The sequence below is a fragment of the Rhinoderma darwinii genome, chromosome 7 (genome assembly GCF_050947455.1).
Source record: "Rhinoderma darwinii isolate aRhiDar2 chromosome 7, aRhiDar2.hap1, whole genome shotgun sequence".
NCBI lineage: Eukaryota > Metazoa > Chordata > Amphibia > Anura > Rhinodermatidae > Rhinoderma > Rhinoderma darwinii.
The window spans coordinates 9,645,674-9,668,044 of record NC_134693.1 but is presented as its reverse complement, the minus strand read 5'-3'; the positions used below and the strand labels follow the sequence as shown (position 1 = coordinate 9,668,044).

General features: G+C 42.2%; 1 protein-coding gene across 1 annotated transcript in view; it reads right to left on the bottom strand.

Moving 5' to 3' along the window:
* The window catches only part of HOOK1 (hook microtubule tethering protein 1), a 52,160-nt gene that overhangs the window by 14,474 nt on the left and 15,315 nt on the right, over positions 1-22,371 (bottom strand). Inside the window, exons 2-8 of the mRNA XM_075832702.1 lie at positions 21,789-21,874; positions 19,503-19,575; positions 18,513-18,563; positions 14,652-14,784; positions 13,178-13,245; positions 9,083-9,145; positions 2,531-2,614 (exon numbers count right to left, since the gene is read on the bottom strand). Coding sequence (XP_075688817.1) covers positions 2,531-2,614; positions 9,083-9,145; positions 13,178-13,245; positions 14,652-14,784; positions 18,513-18,563; positions 19,503-19,575; positions 21,789-21,874 — 558 coding nt within the window. The remainder of the gene's footprint in view (positions 1-2,530; positions 2,615-9,082; positions 9,146-13,177; positions 13,246-14,651; positions 14,785-18,512; positions 18,564-19,502; positions 19,576-21,788; positions 21,875-22,371) is intronic.

The following is a 22,371-nucleotide window of genomic DNA, read 5'->3' as shown; positions in this document are numbered from 1 at the left end:
TTATAACTCAAGGACTTGAGTCTTGATATTTTATTTTAGGGTTAAAAGGCTCTTAAAAGGGTTGTCCAAGATTGCTCCCTGCAAAAAACAGCGCCACACCTGTCCACAGGTCGAGGGCGGTAATGCAGCTCAACTCTATTTATTGCAATGGAGCGGAGCTTCAATACAAGACACAAACCATGGACAGGTGAGCTGCGGTTTCTGGCAGCCATGTTTTTCTAATCCTGGACATCCCCTTTAAGAATACACTTTACATTAGAATAACACGCCTGGGTTCCAAAATGGCAGCTGCCGGAGACTATAAATGAAACATGTGGTAATAAAGAGCGCTGAGAGGCTGCCCGGGCCCTGCCGTCAGCTACGGGTGAAGGTTGTGATACGGAGTTGTGTTGCATAATTGCCGGGCCCCTTATATAAAAGGGAATGTTATAAAACCGGTGAACTGGACGCCTTGAGCCACTTCAAGGGCAGCAAATACAAACGACTGATCGGCCACGAGGCGTGGGAGCGAGGCCAGCAGTGTCTAATGCCATCCCAGTGTCTAGTGGTCGCGTTACTTATTAACCGGCCGCATGATACGATGGATATATAGTACGGGCAAGAGAGATTTTTCTTCCAAAAATGTTATGTTTACATCGTATCACAATGACACGCACAAAAGAGACGTCAGCTGGAGCGCTGCCGGTCAGCGTGAACACAAAACTCAATTTTAATGGGGAACTGTCACTTTAAAGGGGCTTGTCTACTCTTCTGCCTGCCCTATTAGGACATATAGAATAAAAAACGGGGGTCATCTACTAAGAAAAGGAACGGCTCTCGTTCTGGAGGACCCGGCTTGTGTTCACACATGACACACTGCCGGATGATATTAAGGATTTTATATGTAAATGAAGCTTAATCAATGTATGATGAAACGTTTTGCAAATCTCTAATGTACTTTGTGTCTCAATTCCTCCCCATTTCCAAGATCTCTGCTAGCTGTCATTAAATGGAAACGTTATTTACATCCAAAGGTTAAACACTTGTGCAGTCCTAAAGTTTCTCACAGCTGAGGGTTCGCTACAATTGTATCCAGTCTAGACATTCATCTGTGAGCTAAACAGTCTGGACTCCAGGTGCTGACACATTGTAACAAACTATCAGTACATAAGAGAGATTTGTGCTGTGTTTATCTCACCAGAGGATTGTCTAGACTGGATACAATTGTAACAAACCCTCGGCTGTGAGAAGTATGAGGTCAGGATGGATTTTCATCCTGTGGCTCTTAACAAGAATGCTTCTATTCACTGACACTGGTGGTAGCGACTGCTGAACAGCATCTGTCCCAAGTGAGCAGCAAATATGACAGGATCCCGATTACTCTTTGCTGCAGTTGTGGGGATTTTTTTAAGAAAACTAAAATATATTCCCACATTCGGAGCACGAGGTATCAAAGAACTCCCGTCACAAAAAACGGAGGGGATATGGACGTGAAATGTATAGATTCACACTTATTAAGATTAGACATAAAAATGTCCTGTGTGACCTCAAAAAACCCTGGGGTGTCCGCCGCAATGATGGATGACGCAGTGGGGTGTCCGCCGCCATGATGGATGACGCAGTGGGGTGTCCGCCGCCATGATGGATGACGCAGTGGGGTGTCCGCCGCCATGATGGATGAAGCAGTGGGGTGTCCGCGGCATTGATGGATGAAGCAGTGGGGTGTCCGCGGCATTGATGGATGAAGCAGTGGGGTGTCCGCGGCATTGATGGATGAAGCAGTGGGGTGTCCGCGGCATTGATGGATGAAGCAGTGGGGTGTCCGCGGCATTGATGGATGAAGCGGTGGGGTGTCCGCGGCATTGATGGATGAAGCGGTGGGGTGTCCGCGGCATTGATGGATGAAGCGGTGGGGTGTCCGCGGCATTGATGGATGAAGCGGTGGGGTGTCCGCGGCATTGATGGATGAAGAGGTGGGGTGTCCGCGGCATTGATGGATGAAGCAGTGGGGTGTCCGCGGCATTGATGGATGAAGCAGTGGGGTGTCCGCGGCATTGATGGATGAAGCAGTGGGGTGTCCGCGGCATTGATGGATGAAGCAGTGGGGTGTCCGCGGCATTGATGGATGAAGCAGTGGGGTGTCCGCGGCATTGATGGATGAAGCAGTGGGGTGTCCGCGGCATTGATGGATGAAGCAGTGGGGTGTCCGCGGCATTGATGGATGAAGCAGTGGGGTGTCCGCGGCATTGATGGATGAAGCAGTGGGGTGTCCGCGGCATTGATGGATGAAGCAGTGGGGTGTCCGCGGCATTGATGGATGAAGCAGTGGGGTGTCCGCGGCATTGATGGATGAAGCAGTGGGGTGTCCGCGGCATTGATGGATGAAGCAGTGGGGTGTCCGCGGCATTGATGGATGAAGCAGTGGGGTGTCCGCGGCATTGATGGATGAAGCAGTGGGGTGTCCGCCGCCATGATGGATGACATAGTGGGGTGTCTGCCACCATGATGGATGAAGCAGTGGGGTGTCCGCGGTCACCCGTCATGTACTCACCTGCAGGTCCAGTTCTTGGCATCTTTGTCTCAGTTCTTCCTTTTCAGATTCGGCCTCTTGAAGGGACTCCAGAGATTTCTTCAGCTGAAATAAAATCATCAAAATTCTATAAATATAAACAACAGATACAATGAGAGGTCAGAACTGAGACTTACAGTGTGCGGGGGCAACAGTCATACATTACAGTATATGGGGTGATACTCGTACATTACAGTATATGGGGGGATACTCGTATATTACAGTATATGGGGGGATACTCGTATATTACAGTATATGGGGGGATACTCGTATATTACAGTATATGGGGGGATACTCGTATATTACAGTATATGGGGTGATACTTGTATATTACAGTATATGGGGTGATACTCGTACATTACAGTATATGGGGGGATACTCGTATATTACAGTATATGGGGTGATACTCGTATATTTACAGTATATGGGGGGATACTCGTATATTACAGTATATGGGGGGATACTCGTATATTACAGTATATGGGGTGATACTTGTATATTACAGTATATGGGGTGATACTCGTATATTACAGTATATGGGGGGATACTCGTATATTACAGTATATGGGGTGATACTTGTATATTACAGTATATGGGGTGATACTCGTATATTACAGTATATGGGGTGATACTCGTATATTACAGTATATGGGGGGATACTCGTATATTACAGTATATGGGGGGATACTCGTATATTACAGTATATGGGGTGATACTTGTATATTACAGTATATGGGGTGATACTCGTATATTACAGTATATGGGGGGATACTCGTATATTACAGTATATGGGGTGATACTTGTATATTACAGTATATGGGGTGATACTCGTATATTACAGTATATGGGGTGATACTCGTATATTACAGTATATGGGGTGATACTCGTATATTACAGTATATGGGGTGATACTCGTATATTACAGTATATGGGGTGATACTCGTATATTACAGTATATGGGGGGATACTCGTATATTACAGTATATGGGGTGATACTCGTATATTACAGTATATGGGGGGATACTCGTATATTACAGTATATGGGGGTGATACTTGTATATTACAGTATATGGGGGGATACTCGTATATTACAGTATATGGGGGGATACTCGTATATTACAGTATATGGGGTGATACTTGTATATTACAGTATATGGGGGGATACTCGTACATTACAGTATATGGGGGGATACTCGTATATTACAGTATATGGGGTGATACTCGTATATTACAGTTTATGGGGTGATACTCGTATATTACAGTATATGGGGTGATACTCGTATATTACAGTATATGGGGTGATACTCGTATATTACAGTATATGGGGTGGTACTTGTATATTACAGTATATGGGGGGATACTTGTATATTACAGTATATGGGGTGATACTTGTATATTACAGTATATGGGGTGATACTCGTATATTACAGTATATGGGGTGATACTCGTATATTACAGTATATGGGGTGATACTCGTATATTACAGTATATGGGGTGATACTCGTATATTACAGTATATGGGGTGATACTCGTATATTACAGTATATGGGGTGATACTCGTATATTACAGTATATGGGGTGATACTCGTATATTACAGTATATGGGGGGATACTCGTATATTACAGTATATGGGGTGATACTCGTATATTACAGTATATGGGGTGATACTCGTATATTACAGTATATGGGGTGATACTCGTATATTACAGTATATGGGGGGATACTCGTATATTACAGTATATGGGGTGATACTCGTATATTACAGTATATGGGGTGATACTCGTATATTACAGTATATGGGGTGATACTCGTATATTACAGTATATGGGGTGATACTTGTACATTACAGTATATGGGGTGATTACTCGTACATTACAGTATATGGGGTGATACTCGTATATTACAGTATATGGGGTGATACTTGTATATTACAGTATATGGGGTGATACTTGTATATTACAGTATATGGGGTGATACTCGTACATTACAGTATATGGGGGGATACTCGTATATTACAGTATATGGGGTGATACTTGTATATTACAGTATATGGGGTGGTACTCGTATATTACAGTATATGGGGTGATACTTGTATATTACAGTATATGGGGGGATACTCGTATATTACAGTATATGGGGGGATACTCGTATATTACAGTATATGGGGTGATACTCGTACATTACAGTATATGGGGGGATACTCGTATATTACAGTATATGGGGTGATACTTGTATATTACAGTATATGGGGTGATACTCGTATATTACAGTATATGGGGTGATACTCGTATATTACAGTATATGGGGTGATACTCGTATATTACAGTATATGGGGTGATACTCGTATATTACAGTATATGGGGTGATACTTGTATATTACAGTATATGGGGTGATACTCGTATATTACAGTATATGGGGTGATACTCGTATATTACAGTATATGGGGTGATACTCGTATATTACAGTATATGGGGTGATACTTGTATATTACAGTATATGGGGTGATACTTGTATATTACAGTATATGGGGGGATACTCGTATATTACAGTATATGGGGGGATACTCGTATATTACAGTATATGGGGGGATACTCGTATATTACAGTATATGGGGTGATACTCGTATATTACAGTATATGGGGGGATACTCGTATATTACAGTATATGGGGTGATACTCGTACATTACAGTATATGGGCGGATACTCGTATATTACAGTATATGGGGTGATACTCGTATATTACAGTATATGGGGGGATACTCGTATATTACAGTATATGGGGTGATACTTGTATATTACAGTATATGGGGGGATACTCGTATATTACAGTATATGGGGTGATACTCGTATATTACAGTATATGGGGTGATACTCGTATATTACAGTATATGGGGTGATACTTGTATATTACAGTATATGGGGGGATACTCGTATATTACAGTATATGGGGTGATACTCGTATATTACAGTATATGGGGTGATACTTGTACATTACAGTATATGGGGTGATACTTGTATATTACAGTATATGGGGGGATACTCGTATATTACAGTATATGGGGTGATACTCGTATATTACAGTATATGGGGGGATACTCGTACATTACAGTATATGGGGTGATACTCGTATATTACAGTATATGGGGTGATACTTGTATATTACAGTATATGGGGTGATACTCGTATATTACAGTATATGGGGTGATACTTGTATATTACAGTATATGGGGGGATACTCGTATATTACAGTATATGGGGTGATACTTGTATATTACAGTATATGGGGGGATACTTGTATATTACAGTATATGGGGTGATACTTGTACATTACAGTATATGGGGTGATACTCGTATATTACAGTATATGGGGTGATACTCGTATATTACAGTATATGGGGTGATACTCGTATATTACAGTATATGGGGTGATACTCGTACATTACAGTATATGGGGTGATACTCGTATATTACAGTATATGGGGTGATACTCGTATATTACAGTATATGGGGTGATACTCGTATATTACAGTATATGGGGTGATACTTGTATATTACAGTATATGGGGTGATACTCGTATATTACAGTATATGGGGTGATACTTGGACATTACAGTATATGGGGTGATACTTGTATATTACAGTATATGGGGTGATACTTGTATATTACAGTATATGGGGTGATACTTGTATATTACAGTATATGGGGGGATACTTGTATATTACAGTATATGGGGTGATACTTGTACATTACAGTATATGGGGTGATACTCGTATATTACAGTATATGGGGTGATACTCGTACATTACAGTATATGGGGTGATACTCGTATATTACAGTATATGGGGTGATACTCGTACATTACAGTATATGGGGTGATACTCGTATATTACAGTATATGGGGTGATACTCGTATATTACAGTATATGGGGTGATACTCGTATATTACAGTATATGGGGTGATACTTGTATATTACAGTATATGGGGTGATACTCGTATATTACAGTATATGGGGTGATACTTGGACATTACAGTATATGGGGGGATACTTGTATATTACAGTATATGGGGTGATACTTGTATATTACAGTATATGGGGTGATACTTGTATATTACAGTATATGGGGTGATACTTGGACATTACAGTATATGGGGGGATACTTGTATATTACAGTATATGGGGTGATACTCGTATATTACAGTATATGGGGTGATACTTGGACATTACAGTATATGGGGGATACTTGTATATTACAGTATATGGGGTGATACTCGTATATTACAGTATATGGGGTGATACTTGTATATTACAGTATATGGGGTGATACTTGTATATTACAGTATATGGGGTGATACTTGTATATTACAGTATATGGGGGATACTTGTATATTACAGTATATGGGGTGATACTCGTATATTACAGTATATGGGGTGATACTCGTTTATTACAGTATATGGGGGGATACTCGTATATTACAGTATATGGGGTGATACTTGTATATTACAGTATATGGGGTGATACTCGTATATTACAGTATATGGGGTGATACTTGTATATTACAGTATATGGGGGTGATACTTGTATATTACAGTATATGGGGTGATACTTGTATATTACAGTATATGGGGGGATACTCGTATATTACAGTATATGGGGTGATACTTGTATATTACAGTATATGGGGTGATACTTGTATATTACAGTATATGGGGGGATACTTGTATATTACAGTATATGGGGTGATACTTGGACAATACACACATGAATGAATGGCTTGTATAATATTCATTATTGGCATATACGCTGTGATATATTTTTCGTGGCCTCCTGGTGACCGGTGACTGAGCCCACGCTGAGACTCGCACACTTCACCCGCTCGTTGCTCATGTTCTACAATATAAAGGATTTCTATTAGGTTTATTAGCAGTTTTATAGATCAGCTTGGGGACTTAAGGACTGGTTGTGCAGCCATATAACATAGAATGACTACTAGGCTAGTGCCGGGCCTGGTCTTATTAATGGCTTCATGTAGGCCGATAAACGTTCCTCTGCCTGCGGATAGCAGCAAACCACGGTGCGGGCAGCGACAGGCAGAGCGTTCACTGGGTGACTCAGTCTCTATGTATGGGGTGTGGCGGGTACAGGCGAGACATCCAGAATAAATCCCTATTTCCCAACCACATTTATCACTTCAAAGTAGCATCTGATGATGAGACTGATACAATGTCATAGTCACTGATCTCAGGAGTCCCTCTATAAAGCAGAACACCTACTAAGATACAAGGGCCAATAAGCACATATAGAAACCTATACTGACTGTGTGATAGAAGAGTATGAACACCTATACAAGGATCACACAGAAACTCTACACTAGAAAAAGCAACAATCCTTTATTACAAATATATATATAAAAACATGTAAAATAGTGAAGATTACCCGAAAAGAGGAGTCCCCCATGGACCGGGTCCAATAACCTCATATAATAAAGTGCAAATAGTGACTGGTCAGCTATAACTGTGAAAGTCATATGAAGTGAGGAATACAGACCAGGGCTATGGGGGGATCCAAGCCCCTCTGTAAAGCATGCGAAGCAGTGGTGAAAATGTGCACAACTAGCAATTCCCTAACATGCACTTATTCTTGGAATCGATCCATTAAAGGGGTTCTCTGTGGACAATCCCTGCTTGTTACAGGGTCCCTTGACAATAAGCTGATCACAGAACGTCCCCCTGCTGGGACCCCCAGCGATCAGCTGTGATCTGTGGGGAAACCTGGCAGTGTTCAGTTTTTCTGCAGCGCCACCACAGGGGAAATGAAGTATTACATAGTGCGATTCATATCAATGTGTTGTCTGTGTAATACAGGACAGGTCCTCAAAAGAGGGAGACCCCCTGTGTAACCACTCTCCACTCTGTTCAGGATACTCATCTCCTGGTCAGAGGACCCCCTCTATTAACTCAGAATTGACTAATAGGGTAGATGGAAATGGGTTTTCTAACTGGAGAACACCTTTAAAGAGGTTGTCTCATGACAACCGGATTTCTTAGAGGAGGGCTACCCACTCGCAACCCCCCTCTTATGAGCCAGAACAGACAGCCGCTCCGTAAGAGAGGCTCCCGCTCTGGCAGAAATGAGCCTTCCATTATTATCCAATTCCTCTGAATGGCCGCCATGCAATACTACATTTCCCCTGCAGCGGCTGCTGGCTGAAAGCCGATCAACTGATCACCACGGGTCTGGCTCATGACACTCCTGGCAAGTACCTTATTTTGACGGGGTGTCCGGAGCCTGACGCATGGCAATCAGCAAATCAGCTCCCAAGTGAGGGGTGTTGCCTGTGATGATACAACCCCTTTAAGGTTTTGATTATAAACAAGTTTCGATAAAATTCCTTTGCCTGCGATTCTGCCAGTAGCAGAAATGTGCCGTTTATAGCGGCCTGTAGTATGCATTATGGAGCAGCACAGACCATTCAAAAACAGTCAGTGTTCACTTTGTGTCTCCTCCTTCACATGATACAGAGCGTATTACCTGCTGCTCCAGATCTCCAGGTGACTCGATGGTTGGAGAGTCCACGACATCTTTACTCATCAGCTGTAAGACACAATACACACATACATGTAATTCATGACAACTACAAACATTTGGTCACTGATACAAGATCACGTCTCACGTTCTACAGATACAGATTCAATCATGCCTGTCTGTACACAGTTAAAGGGATGGACAGACAGGGAGAGAAGACCCGCTGGGTGACAGAGAAATTAGTTCCAAGTAAGTTAATATGGCTGACAATAGTGTCAGACAGCTACTTCCTGTCCCAGAAATTAAAGGTCTTCCTAAATAGCAATTCTCTATTATATCTCTATAATGGGAGTCGTTCTCTTTACAAGCAGGATTGATCTGATAACAGAGAAGAGCAGCTCTGGGGGAATCAGTTTGCTGCATCTTCTCTCAGCCCAGCAGCAGCGGAGGCAGAATGTTTTCTATACACAGAATATGAACTGTATTAAAGGGGTTGTCCGGGCACCAGTATATGATCGGTGGGGGTCCAACACCCGGACTCACCAACTGCACCGACCAGCTGTTCCGGCTGCCTCCGGGCACCGGATGTTATGCAGTGTTCACTTGAATAAGAGCAGAGCTGAAGTACTGCAGCTCGGCCAATATACTGTGATCGGAGCCATCCAGAGGCAGCTGATCGGTGCAGGGTCCAAGTGTCGGACCCCCACCGATCATACACTGATGACCTATCCTGTGGATGGGTCATCAGTATGAAAAACCGGTCCGTGCCCAGACAACCCCTTTAAATGAAGCTTGCATTCTGCTGCAGGGTTATCAATGGTGACAAGGCTGCAGGGTGGGCTAGCACCAGGATTCATAGGAGTGGGGTCCTGCTCATGAAACTTTTACTACTACTTTATGTACAGAAGAGGTTAATATTTTTATTTAAGAAGGGCGTCTGTTTATAGGACAACTGTTTAATAGCGGATTATATTGCGTGTTTTACTGCAACTTAACATAACGCTGAAGCTGCGGCTGCACCAGAGAAGTGATACAATCAACTAGACACAAACTCGATGTAACATAATGCAATAATGTATCAAAATATATGCAAATCCTTCCGACAGACGACGCCCACTGAAATTATGGCTGGGCAAAAAGTAAAAACACCAAACTAAACTTCTATTCAATAACTTATGGCCACAGAAAACTATTATTTAACCCATTCGTGACCGCCAATACGCATTTTCACAGCGGCCACTAACGGGCTTTATTCTGATGCATACGCCTTTTCACGGCACTGCATGAGAATAAAGCTGCGCCTCCGGGAGAAGTTAAAACTCCCTGTTCTCAGTTACCAGGAGGTAGCGGAGAACTTGGGGCAGCGCTGCTCGAGTGGGCAGAAATCCGCCCGTTTAACCTCATAGATGCGGCGCTCAATAGCTAGCGCTGCATCTAAGTGGTTTTGGGGAGAGGGAGGAAGCTCCCTCTCTCACCCCACTGGCACCCTTCTATGAGATCTATGGCAGCCAGGGGCCTAATAAAGGCCCCCAGGTCTGCCTGTAGTGGATGCCTGTTAGGCCATGCCTCCGTTGGAAATGGACAGGCAGTAATACACTGCAATACAGAAATATTGCAGTGTATTAAAAAAAGCGATCATACGATCGCATAGTGAAGTCCCTTAGTGGGACTAGTAAAAAAAAGTTTCATAAAGTTATTAATATATAAATGAAAACCTTACGTTTTCCCCTTATAAAATGCTACATTATGAAAAAAAAAAGTAAAAAAGTCACACATATTTGGTATTGCCGCGTCCGTAACGACCCCGACTATAAAGCTATTACGTTATTTAACCCGCTTGACGAACGCTGTAAAAAAATAAAATAAAAAAACAATGCCAGAATTGCTGTTTTCTGTTCATACTGCCTTCAAAAAAATGTGATAAAAAGTGATCAAAAAGTCACATGTACTCCAAAATGGTACCAACAAAAACTACAAGTCGTCTCGCAAAATAAAAGCCCTCATACAACTGCATCGGCGGAACAATAAAAAAGTTACGGCTCTTCAAATATGGAGACACAAAAACAAATAATTTTGAAAAAAATGTTTTTACTGTGTAAAAGTAGTAAAACATAAGAAAACCATATAAAATCTGGTATCGCCGCAATCGTAACGACCCGCTGGATAAAGTTATTATGTTATTTATACCACACGGTAAATGGCGTAAATTAAAGATGCGGAAAAAAAGTGGCGAAATTGCTGGGGTTTTTTCTATTACGCCAAAAAAAAAGTTAATCAATATATTATATGTACCCCAAAATGGTGCTATTAAAAAATACAAATTGTCCCGGATAAAACAAGTCCACATATAACTATGTCGACACAAAAATAAAAAAAGTTATAGCTCTTTGAATGAGACGATGGAAAAACGTAAAAAAAAAATAGCTTGGTCATCAAGGTTTAAAATAGGCTGGTCACTAAGGGGTTAAATCAGGTTTTTAGTATAAAAAGATTATTTTTATTTTTAAACGTTGATGTTTTTATTTCTTTGTTACTATACACATAAAAAAAAAAAATCTAGCAAGACGCTGCCCGGTCTATACAGACAATACAGGAAGGACGTGTGTGTCTCTAATAATGGCGACCCCAAGGAAATGTATAAAAATGAAAAATAAATAAATAGCTACAACATTTACAAAACAGAAGAAACAAGTTATTTCCCTTCTACAGAATTACAACTAAGGCTATGTTCACACGGGGTCTTTTGCCGAGTTTATTGACGCGGAAACCGCGTCGCAAAACTCGGCAGAAACGGCCCGAGAACGCCTCCCATTGATTTCAATGGGAGGCGTCGGCGTCTTTTTCCCGCGAGCAGTAAAACTGCCTCGCGGGAAAAAGAAGCGACATGCCCTATCTTCGGGCGCTTCCGCCTCCGACCTCCCATTGACTTCAATGGGAGGCAGGAGAAAGCGTGTTTTCTGCCCGCGGCGCTCAATGGCCGCGGGCGAAAAACGGCGCGATCATTGCTATTCACACGGAGTATTTTGGGGGAGGAATATCTGCCTCAAAATTCCGTTTGGAGCTTTGAGGCAGATATTCCTCCCCCAAAATACTCCGTGTGAACATAGCCTAATGAATCAAAACTAAAATCAAATACATCAGATGTTCTTTTTAGATCAGAATCCCACTTTAAGCTACATAAAAAGTTGAGTAACTTTGTAAATACTTTGCTTTATTGTTTTTGTATTGATATTAAAGTGTAGCTAAACATTTGACAAACTTCTGACATGTCATAGAGACAGGTCAGAAGTTTGTATTGGTGGGGGTCCGACCACTGAGACCCCCACCAATCGCTAGAACGAAGCAGCTGAAGCTCTCGTGTGAACGCTCAGCCTCTTCGTGTCTGTTCGGCTTTTTCCGTAGAGTCGATGTATCGGAGTACGGGATCATAGACTTTCTATTTAGTCCGCACTCCGATACATTTATTTCCGTAAAAAGCCGAACAGACACGAAGCAGCTGAGCGCTCACACCAGCACTTCTGCTGCTTCGTTCTAGCGATTGGTGGGGATCTCAGTGCTCGGACCCCCACCAATACAAACTTCTGACATGTCTCCATGACATGTCAGAAGTTTGTGAAACGTTTGGCTACACTAAGTTATTTCAGGTCTCCAGTCACATCCAAAGTTGCTTTCATATTTCTATTATCTGCACCCAATGTCAGACATGAACACTAATGATCTAACGGTCATCTGAGCTCCCACAATGCTCTGCTCTATGATAACAAGAATCTATGTGAATAGAGAATATAACATGCAACTCAAAATGCATGTCCAGAGTTACTTCACATTTAAAGTTGATTTTAACTGTTATAAATGTTTGTTCTAAAGTAAAGACGTCCTTGAACATTCTCTTTACCGTGGGTGGAAATGTCCCCTGTGATTATAGTCATTGTATGCCAAGAGGAGTGGGGGAAGGGAATTGACAACTACTTTCACACATTTTTAGCACAGAAAAACGGTGGTCACTAATCAAACCCTTTTAGCCCATAAAATGCAATGTATCCACACTGACGGAATGTATCCATGTAAAAGTATATACCGGGGTGATCTGCCCGCCCTTACCTCCTGGATCGCAGTCATTACCATGTGCTGTACAGATTCTTCCAGGGTCATTATGGTCTGGATGTGTTCTGAAAATCGATGAAACAAAAGAATGAGACGATGCTGAAACAGATCTTCGGGTCAGTTCACACGTTGCGTAAATACTGAGGTTTGTCTGCAACGGAATTAGAAAATCCGCAGCAAATACAGTAGCAGCAAAGTGGATGAGATAAAACAAATCTCCTCAGCACGTTGCGTAAATACTGAGCGGAAAAAAACGCTCAGAAATCTACCTGCGGTGCGGAATTTCATCCTGCAGCGTGTGAATTGTATTTGCGTAAACGCTGCTTATTTGTTGCAGGATTTCCCCATTGAATTCAGGTAAAACCCCTAACAAATAGCAGTTGTTGCGTTCTTTTTGCGGCAGGTTTGCAGCGATTCCGCCGCAAAAAACGCAACTCGGAAAAAAAAAAATCTCATACTCACCCAGAAGTCTGTGTTCCTCCCTCCAGCGCGGCCTCCTGGGATGACGTCTCATCCCATGTGACCGCTGCAGCCAATCACAGACTGTAGCGGCGGTCACATGAGATGAAACATCATCCCAGGAAGCCGGCCTGGATGACGTCAGAGGGCCGTCCTCCTGGGATGATACTTCATCCCATGTGACCGCCGCTACAGTCTGTGATTGGCTGCAGCGGTCTCCTGGGTTTAAACGTCATCCCAGGAGGACGGCTAATGCTGCAGTTTTCCGCAGCCGACATTCAGGCTGAAAAACGTCACCACAGTTTGGTGCATTTTTGGGCCCGGAATTCCCTGCGGCGCACATGGCGGATACGCTGCGTGCTTTTACGCAGCGTATCCGCCCCATGTGAACTCAGCCTTACTGTCCTGCTATGTCTATCCAGAATACTGAGAAATAATGTAACTGAAGCGGATTGTCCGGGCAGGAATAGGACTTAGTTTAGTGAGATTTTGTACTGAAAAACTGGATTTTTTTGACTGGTATTAGTAATTGGAAGTGTGCAGCAACTGTTAAAGAGTAGTCATGGGGGAGGGGAGATCTTAGGGTCATAGTGAGGATATATGAGGGATATATATATATATTTTGTTCCATGTGGTCTAGGGTAAAATGGGGGAGTAATACCTGGTGGTCTAGGGTATATAAGGGGGTTAATATTTTGTTCAGCCTATTTTGGACCATGTGAGAACCTCCCCTGGTGTCCCTAATAAAACCCTAACTCATAATGTCACATGTGACTAATAATCCCAGAGTATTTCTCCCATCAATGTTTTGTTTTGTTTCTTTACGGAAACCAAAATTTAATAAAATACATCAAGATGAAGTGACGGGAATGTGTGAGATCAAGACCCAATTTTAAAAATACAAACACAGTTTTGTTTTTTAAATTACCCACAATGCTTTGTTCATACATGGAAACCTTATTCCCAAAAAAGCTCAATCTTGTGTAACCTGGATGTTTCTATCACACTTTACCTTGTTTCTTGTCACAGTTCACAGCACACCCCAATATTAGCTGCAGTACGCGCCCCATCTCTGCTGGATCTGTGGTCTCCGCAATTTGGCTGCAATCCGGGAGAAGATACTCAGAGATGTTCTGATTTATTACCTGAAAATTGTGCGGGAAAAAAACAAACTTTTACATTGTGACATAAGTTTACTATAGCAAAGAGCTGGGAACATGGCGTCTGCTGCTGACCACACATATATATATATAACTACATAACAGTAGAGCCACTGTGTACATACATTACATTACTTATCCTGTACTGATCCTGAGTTACATCCTGTATTATACTCCAGAGCTGCACTCACTATTCTGCTGGTGGAGTCACTGTGTACATACATTACATTACTTATCCTGTACTGATCCTGAGTTACATCCTGTATTATACTCCAGAGCTGCACTCACTATTCTGCTGGTGGAGTCACTGTGTACATACATTACATTACTTATCCTGTGTTACATCCTGTATTATACTCCAGAGCTGCACTCACTATTCTGCTGGTGGAGTCACTGTGTACATACATTACATTACTTATCCTGTACTGATCCTGAGTTACATCCTGTATTATACTCCAGAGCTGCACTCACTATTCTGCTGGTGGAGTCCCTGTGTACATACATTACATTACTTATCCTGTACTGAGCCTGAGTTACATTCTGTATTATACTCCAGAGCTGCACTCACTATTCTGCTGGTGGAGTCACTGTGTACATACATTACATTACTTATCCTGTACTGATCCTGAGTTACATCCTGTATTATACTCCAGAGCTGCACTCACTATTCTGCTGGTGGAGTCACTGTGTACATATATTACATTACTTATCCTGTACTGATCCTGAGTTACATCCTGTATTATACTCCAGAGCTGCACTCACTATTCTGCTGGTAGAGTCACTGTGTACATACATTACATTACTTATCCTGTACGGATCCTGAGTTATAGCCTGTATTATACTCCAGAGCTGCACTCACTATTCTGCTGGTGGAGTCACTGTGTACATACATTACATTACTTATCCTGTACTGATCCTGAGTTACATCCTGTATTATACTCCAGAGCTGCACTCACTATTCTGCTGGTGGTGTCACTGTGTACATACATTACATTACTTATCCTGTACGGATCCTGAGTTATAGCCTGTATTATACTCCAGAGCTGCACTCACTATTCTGCTGGTGGAGTCACTGTGTACATACATTATTACATTATTTATCCTGTACTGATCCTGCGTTACATCCTGTATTATACTCCAGAGCTGTACTCACTATTCTGCTGGTGGAGTCACTGTGTACATACATTACTTATCCTGTACTGATCCTGAGTTACATCCTGTATTATACTCCAGAGCTGCACTCACTATTCTGCTGGTGGAGTCACTGTGTACATACATTACTTATCCTGTACTGATCCTGAGTTACATCCTGTATTATACTCCAGAGCTGCACTCACTATTCTGCTGGTGGAGTCACTGTGTACATACATTACATTACTTATACGGTACTTACCCTGAGTTACATCCTGTATTATACTCCAGAGCTGCACTCACTATTCTGCTGGTGGAGTCACTGTGTACATACATTACTTATCCTGTACTGATCCTCAGTTACATCCTGTACTATACTCCAAAGCTGCACTCACTATTCTGCTGGTGGAGTCACTGTGTACATACATTACATTACTTATCCTGTACTGATCCTGAGTTACATCCTGTATTATACTCCAGAGCTGCACTCGCTATTCTGCTGGTGGAGTCACTGTGTACATACATTACATTACTTATTCTGTACTGATCCTGAGTTACATTCTGTATTACACTCCAGAGCGGCACTCACTATTCTGCTGGTGGAGTCACTGGGTACATACATTACATTACTTATCCTGTACTGATCCTGAGTTACATCCTGTTTTATACTCCAGAACTGCACTCACTATTCAGCTGGTGGAGTCACTGTGTACATACATTACATTACTTATCCTGTACTGTTCCTGAGTTACATCCTGTATTATACTCCAGAGCTGCACTCACTATTCTGCTGGTGGAGTCACTGTGTACATACATTACATTACTTATCCTGTACTGTTCCTGAGTTACATCCTGTATTATACTCCAGAGCTGCACTCACTATTCTGCTGGTGGAGTCACTGTGTACATACATTACATTACTTCTCCGGTACTGATCCTGAGTTACATCCTGTATTATACTCCAGAGCTGCACTCACTATTCTGCTGGTGGAGTCACTGTGTACATACATTACATTACTACTCCTGTACTGATCCTGAGTTACATCCTGTATTATACTCTAGAACTGCACTCACTATTCTGCTGGTGCAGTCACTGTGTACATACATTACATTACTATCCTGTACTGATCCTGAGTTACGTCCTGTATTATACTCCAGAGCTGCACTCACTATTCTGCTGGTGGAGTCACTGTGTACATACATTACATTACTTATCCTGTACTGATCCTGAGTTACATCCTGTATTATACTCCAGAGCTGCACTCACTATTCTGCTGGTGGAGTCACTGTGTACATACATTACATTACTTATCCTGTACTGATCCTGAGTTACATCCTGTATTATACTCCAGAGCTGCACTCACTATTCTGCTGGTGGAGTCACTGTGTACATACATTACATTACTTATCCGGTACTGATCCTGAGTTACATCCTGTATTATACTCCAGAGCTGAGTACTGGGAAGACCCCAGCAGTTGGCAGGCACGTAATGAATACAAAAAGAACTAAGTGTGCCAGGCACACTGAAAGCCAATTTCCCAACTGCTGACTAGTATTGATTAAAAAGTAACTTTTATTAATTTTGCCACTAAGAAGTCCATATGGACATGAACAATAGATACAAACAATTTAAAAATTGTAGCCAATGTTGCTGCTGCACACGCTCAAATAACACTCCGTCTGCATGTATTGCCAGACAGAGCACAAGGTGCTGGGATTAACAAGATACCAGATCTGACAGATCGGCTGCTGCAGACTGCCGCGTCGTGACAGATTCAGTGTTACTCTCAAAGTTAAATTCAAATGTGCGTGCTGGGATTGCTAGGCAAGCATGGCTGTTTAAAATAATAAATTTAGCCCCCCCGACATGTTTCGCTGTCAACACAGCGTCCTCAGGGGATCAAAACGGGGCTAGCCCCGTTTTGATCCCCTGAGGACGCTGTGTTGACAGCGAAACATGTCGGGGGGGCTAAATTTATTATTTTAAACAGCCATGCTTGCCTAGCAATCCCAGCACGCACATTTGAATTTAACTTTGAGAGTAACACTGAATCTGTCACGACGCGGCAGTCTGCAGCAGCCGATCTGTCAGATCTGGTATCTTGTTAATCCCAGCACCTTGTGCTCTGTCTGGCAATACATGCAGACGGAGTGTTATTTGAGCGTGTGCAGCAGCAACATTGGCTACAATTTTTAAATTGTTTGTATCTATTGTTCATGTCCATATGGACTTCTTAGTGGCAAAATTAATAAAAGTTACTTTTTAATCAATACTAGTCAGCAGTTGGGAAATTGGCTTTCAGTGTGCCTGGCACACTTAGTTCTTTTTATACTCCAGAGCTGCACTCACTATTCTGCTGGTGCAGTCACTGTGTACATACATTACATTACTTATCCTGTACTGATCCTGAGTTACATCCTGTATTATACTCCAGAGCTGCACTCACTATTCTGCTGGTGGAGTCACTGTGTACATAAATGTCTGAGTTGGGGATAACTCTTTAAAGAAGGAATCCCACTGTAGGTCTGTCACAGGGAACGTATATATACAAAGTGTTGGGTATTTGGGTTCTTCTCTTACCTCGCGGTAATAGTCCACAATTCCTTGCAGGATCTTCTTTAGATTACTGATCTAGATACAGAAAAGGCAGAAATAAACCAGTATCATTATAACAAGCAATATCCTTTCCAGATTTTATTATTGTGTCACACGACATACAAAAGAGCGGTGTCCCGGGACGCACTCAATTAAAATGCTATATGTCATATTTTATAGCTGTATCCTCAAACACCATGGAGCTCCTAGGAGGTCTGGAATGGACGGCTGGCTCCCAGGATGTATGTGGGATGTCATGTGTCTGGATGACTAAAGACAACTCCTCGTAGCTTTAAAACGCCAAACTGTAGTTCTGGAAAACCCGGCTACAACATCATGCACTGACTTGTGCTGATCCTGAGTTACAGTCACAATTCTGAAGCCTTCAGAGCTGAAATCTCCCTGCATTCCCTGCGTGTTCAGTATCTGCACAGAACTTTATCTGGTGATTTACCATCTGGGAAATGTTGTCTTTAAACCAGGCTGTGTGAAGTCATCTGATGTAGGAAAAACCAACTGTGTGCACTGCGCTATAGGAACTCAGGTAAACGGTTAGGGGTGTGTCTGACAACAAGCTTGCTGACTGTTTCCAGTAACAACCAGAATTGTAAATGTATTATAATACAGATTGTAACTCAGGATAAATAACGCAATGTATGTACCATACAATGAAGTATTGGCAATGTCAGGGGGGAGGGGGCGGCATAGCTGCACGGAGAGAAGTGGTGCTGTGGGTACAAAGTACGATCCCATAATATCGCCCCCTCCCCCACCACACACTTTTAAACTGGTCAGTCAGTCATAAATGTAGAACTTGACATCTTATCATTTCACATGTTGAAAGCCAAATATCAGAAGCCGCTGAACCAGTTTGCACGTTTCGGGCCGTCTCACCCCATTCATAGTCTGGTCCATTTATATCAAATAAACCAATGAGGAATAAGAAATAATAAAACATGTAACACTCGTGGATACCTTTATCCTCCGGTTCTCTCCAACATCTTCTTTAATACGAGATAACCAGGACTCATGAAAAAAGGAGCTGTCTCTGTGGAGAGGACACAACCAATCAGTGCCTGCAACTCTAATCATGGGTGCAAATACTTAGGCTGGGTTCACACACACTATTTTCGGACGTAATTCGGGCGTTTTAGCCCCGAATTACGTCCGAAAATGCGGCTCAATAGCGTCGGCACACATCTGCCCATTCATTTGAATGGGTCTTACGATGTTCTGTGCAGACGGTCATTTTTTTTACGCTCCGCTGTCAAAAGACGGGGCGTAAAAAAGACGCCCGCGTCAAAGAAGTGCCTGTCACTTCTTCAGACGTAAATGGAGCCGTTTTCCATGGACTCCATAGAAAAACAGCTCCAATTACGTCCGTAATGGACGCAGCTAAAGACGCCTGCACATGCCATTACGGCTGAAATTACGGAGCGGTTTTCTCCTGAAAACAGCCGCGTAATTTCAGCCGTAACGGACGCTGCCGTGTGAACATACCCTTATATATATGTATATATCCCTATATATTTTCTCAGCGGAACTGGTGGGATCTTCTTCAGAACTTCTCACATTTTTCCACAACTCGTTGGAGCCGCACGTTGACTAACGGAGCATCTACTGCAGGCAATCAATGGCCAGTAAGGGGGTATGCCAATCACGTTCTATCAAGAGCATGCGACTGCGGTAAACCCTATATACCAACCCCCCCCCCCCCCTCACAATAAAAGACCCATTACTCACCTGACAAATCCCTTGGCTTTCCAGCTCAGCCGCTCCTTGTTGACAGTGCTGCAGCGATCACATGGATATACGGACAGGATATCACTGCAGCACTGTCTACAAGGAGCGGCGGGGGAGCACGGGAGCGGCTGAGCTGGAACGCCAGGGGATTGGTCAGGTGAGTAATAGGTCTTTTTTTGTGTATGGCATTTCCCTCTCAGCTTTTTGCCGATTCCAGGAAACTCCTTTAAGGTTAAAAACTTTGTTACAATCCAGTTCATCCCTAGTTTCCTTGGGGTAACGCTCCCCTGTAAATAGGAGTCTAAATTCAGTTCATGTATCTTCGTGACAGGAACACCACTAAACCTGCTGAGCAAAGATCCATCTACAGAATACAGACTACTACCAGCAGTGGGGGAGGGGAAACCGGCTCTATCTACAGAGAGAGGCAGAAATGGGGATGAACTATATGGCAAACGTACGCAACAAACTTCAGCCACATTAAGATGACACTGGAGGTGCCCTTAAGGGTGAATTCACACCTGGAGGATTTGCTGAGGCATTTTTATAATCTCATGGCATGAAACGGACATCTGACACGCAGAGAAACCAGCGCGTTCATTCTGTTGCGGAAGTCCTGCTGATTTTCAGCGCAGATTTTACCACCTTCAATGTAGCCGGGTCGAAATCTGTAGTGAATCTGCAGCAAAATCCACATGTAAGACATGTGGATTTTGTTGTGGATTAAACCTTAATATACTGACCCAGTCGTCTCTTCGAAGCCCCGACAGGTACGGATTGTGACTTGTGAACTTTTATTATCCATATTATGTATTGTATTACTTTTCCTGGCAGTTAAAATCACCAATACACAGGAAGGTACAAATGTACTGATCAGCCAGTGCCGCGTGCTGGCATCTCTGCCAGTGTGAGAGTGAATACATAGAGCAGGTCTGGGCCTGGCAGCGCTGGGAAACCGCTGGAGGCTGACGGATCATCTATAAAGTTATAAACTACAAGCTGTCAGCGTGCAGAATGAGCTCCTGTCACTGACTCATGAGGAAAGTTTAAGAAATTCATTTTTAAATGCCCAATTAAGGAATTCAGAGCTAATAAAGGGGGGTGGGGGGTCCTACGATCAGGACCCTCAACTAATAGCTGGGTCATAAAATGACTAGAACGAAGGTCTTTCTCTCTGGAGGACCTGCACATTACACTGATAGCCCACTGATGTCATTAGGCACCATGTAATACTTCATTTCCCCTGTGGTGGCGCTGTAGGAGAATTGAACACTTTATTTACTCAGTTCCCCTGCATGTTAGATGATCGCTGGAGGTCTCAGCAGTGGGACATCCTATGATCATCTTATTTTCAGGGGACCCTTCTAACACATTGTTTCCATTAGAAAGTTACAGAACTTCTCATTATACAGTAATTTATCTACATAAGACTGAAACGAAGGACGACTTTATTCCACACAAATACTCAATAATAGTTCAAAGTAAGACAGAATTTTTTTCTCATAAAATACCACTTACATTTGGTGAAGTACTTGTGCCATTGGAACGCCGCTGGTGAGGTCTTCAATGGTTTTACATGGAGCGCTGGTGTTAAATGTCTGTAACTGTATACAATGTAAAAGATTAATCAGCTGTAATATAAACTAATCATCTAATATCTATCTCATATCTATCTCATATCTATCTCATATCTATCTCATATCTATCTATCTATCTATCTCATATCTATCTCATATCTATCTATCTATCTATCTCATATCTATCTATCTCATATCTATCTATCTATCTCCTAATATCTATCTATCTATCTATCTATCTATCTCATATCTCATATCTATCTATCTATCTATCTATCTATCTCATATCTATCTATCTCATATCTATCTATCTATCTATCTATCTATCTATCTATCTATCTATCTATCTATCTATCTATCTATCTCATATCTATCTATCTATCTATCTATCTATCTATCTATCTATCTCATATCTATCTATCTATCTCATATCTATCTCATATCTATCTATCTCATATCTATCTATCTATCTATCTCATATCTATCTATCTCATATCTATCTATCTATCTATCTATCTCATATC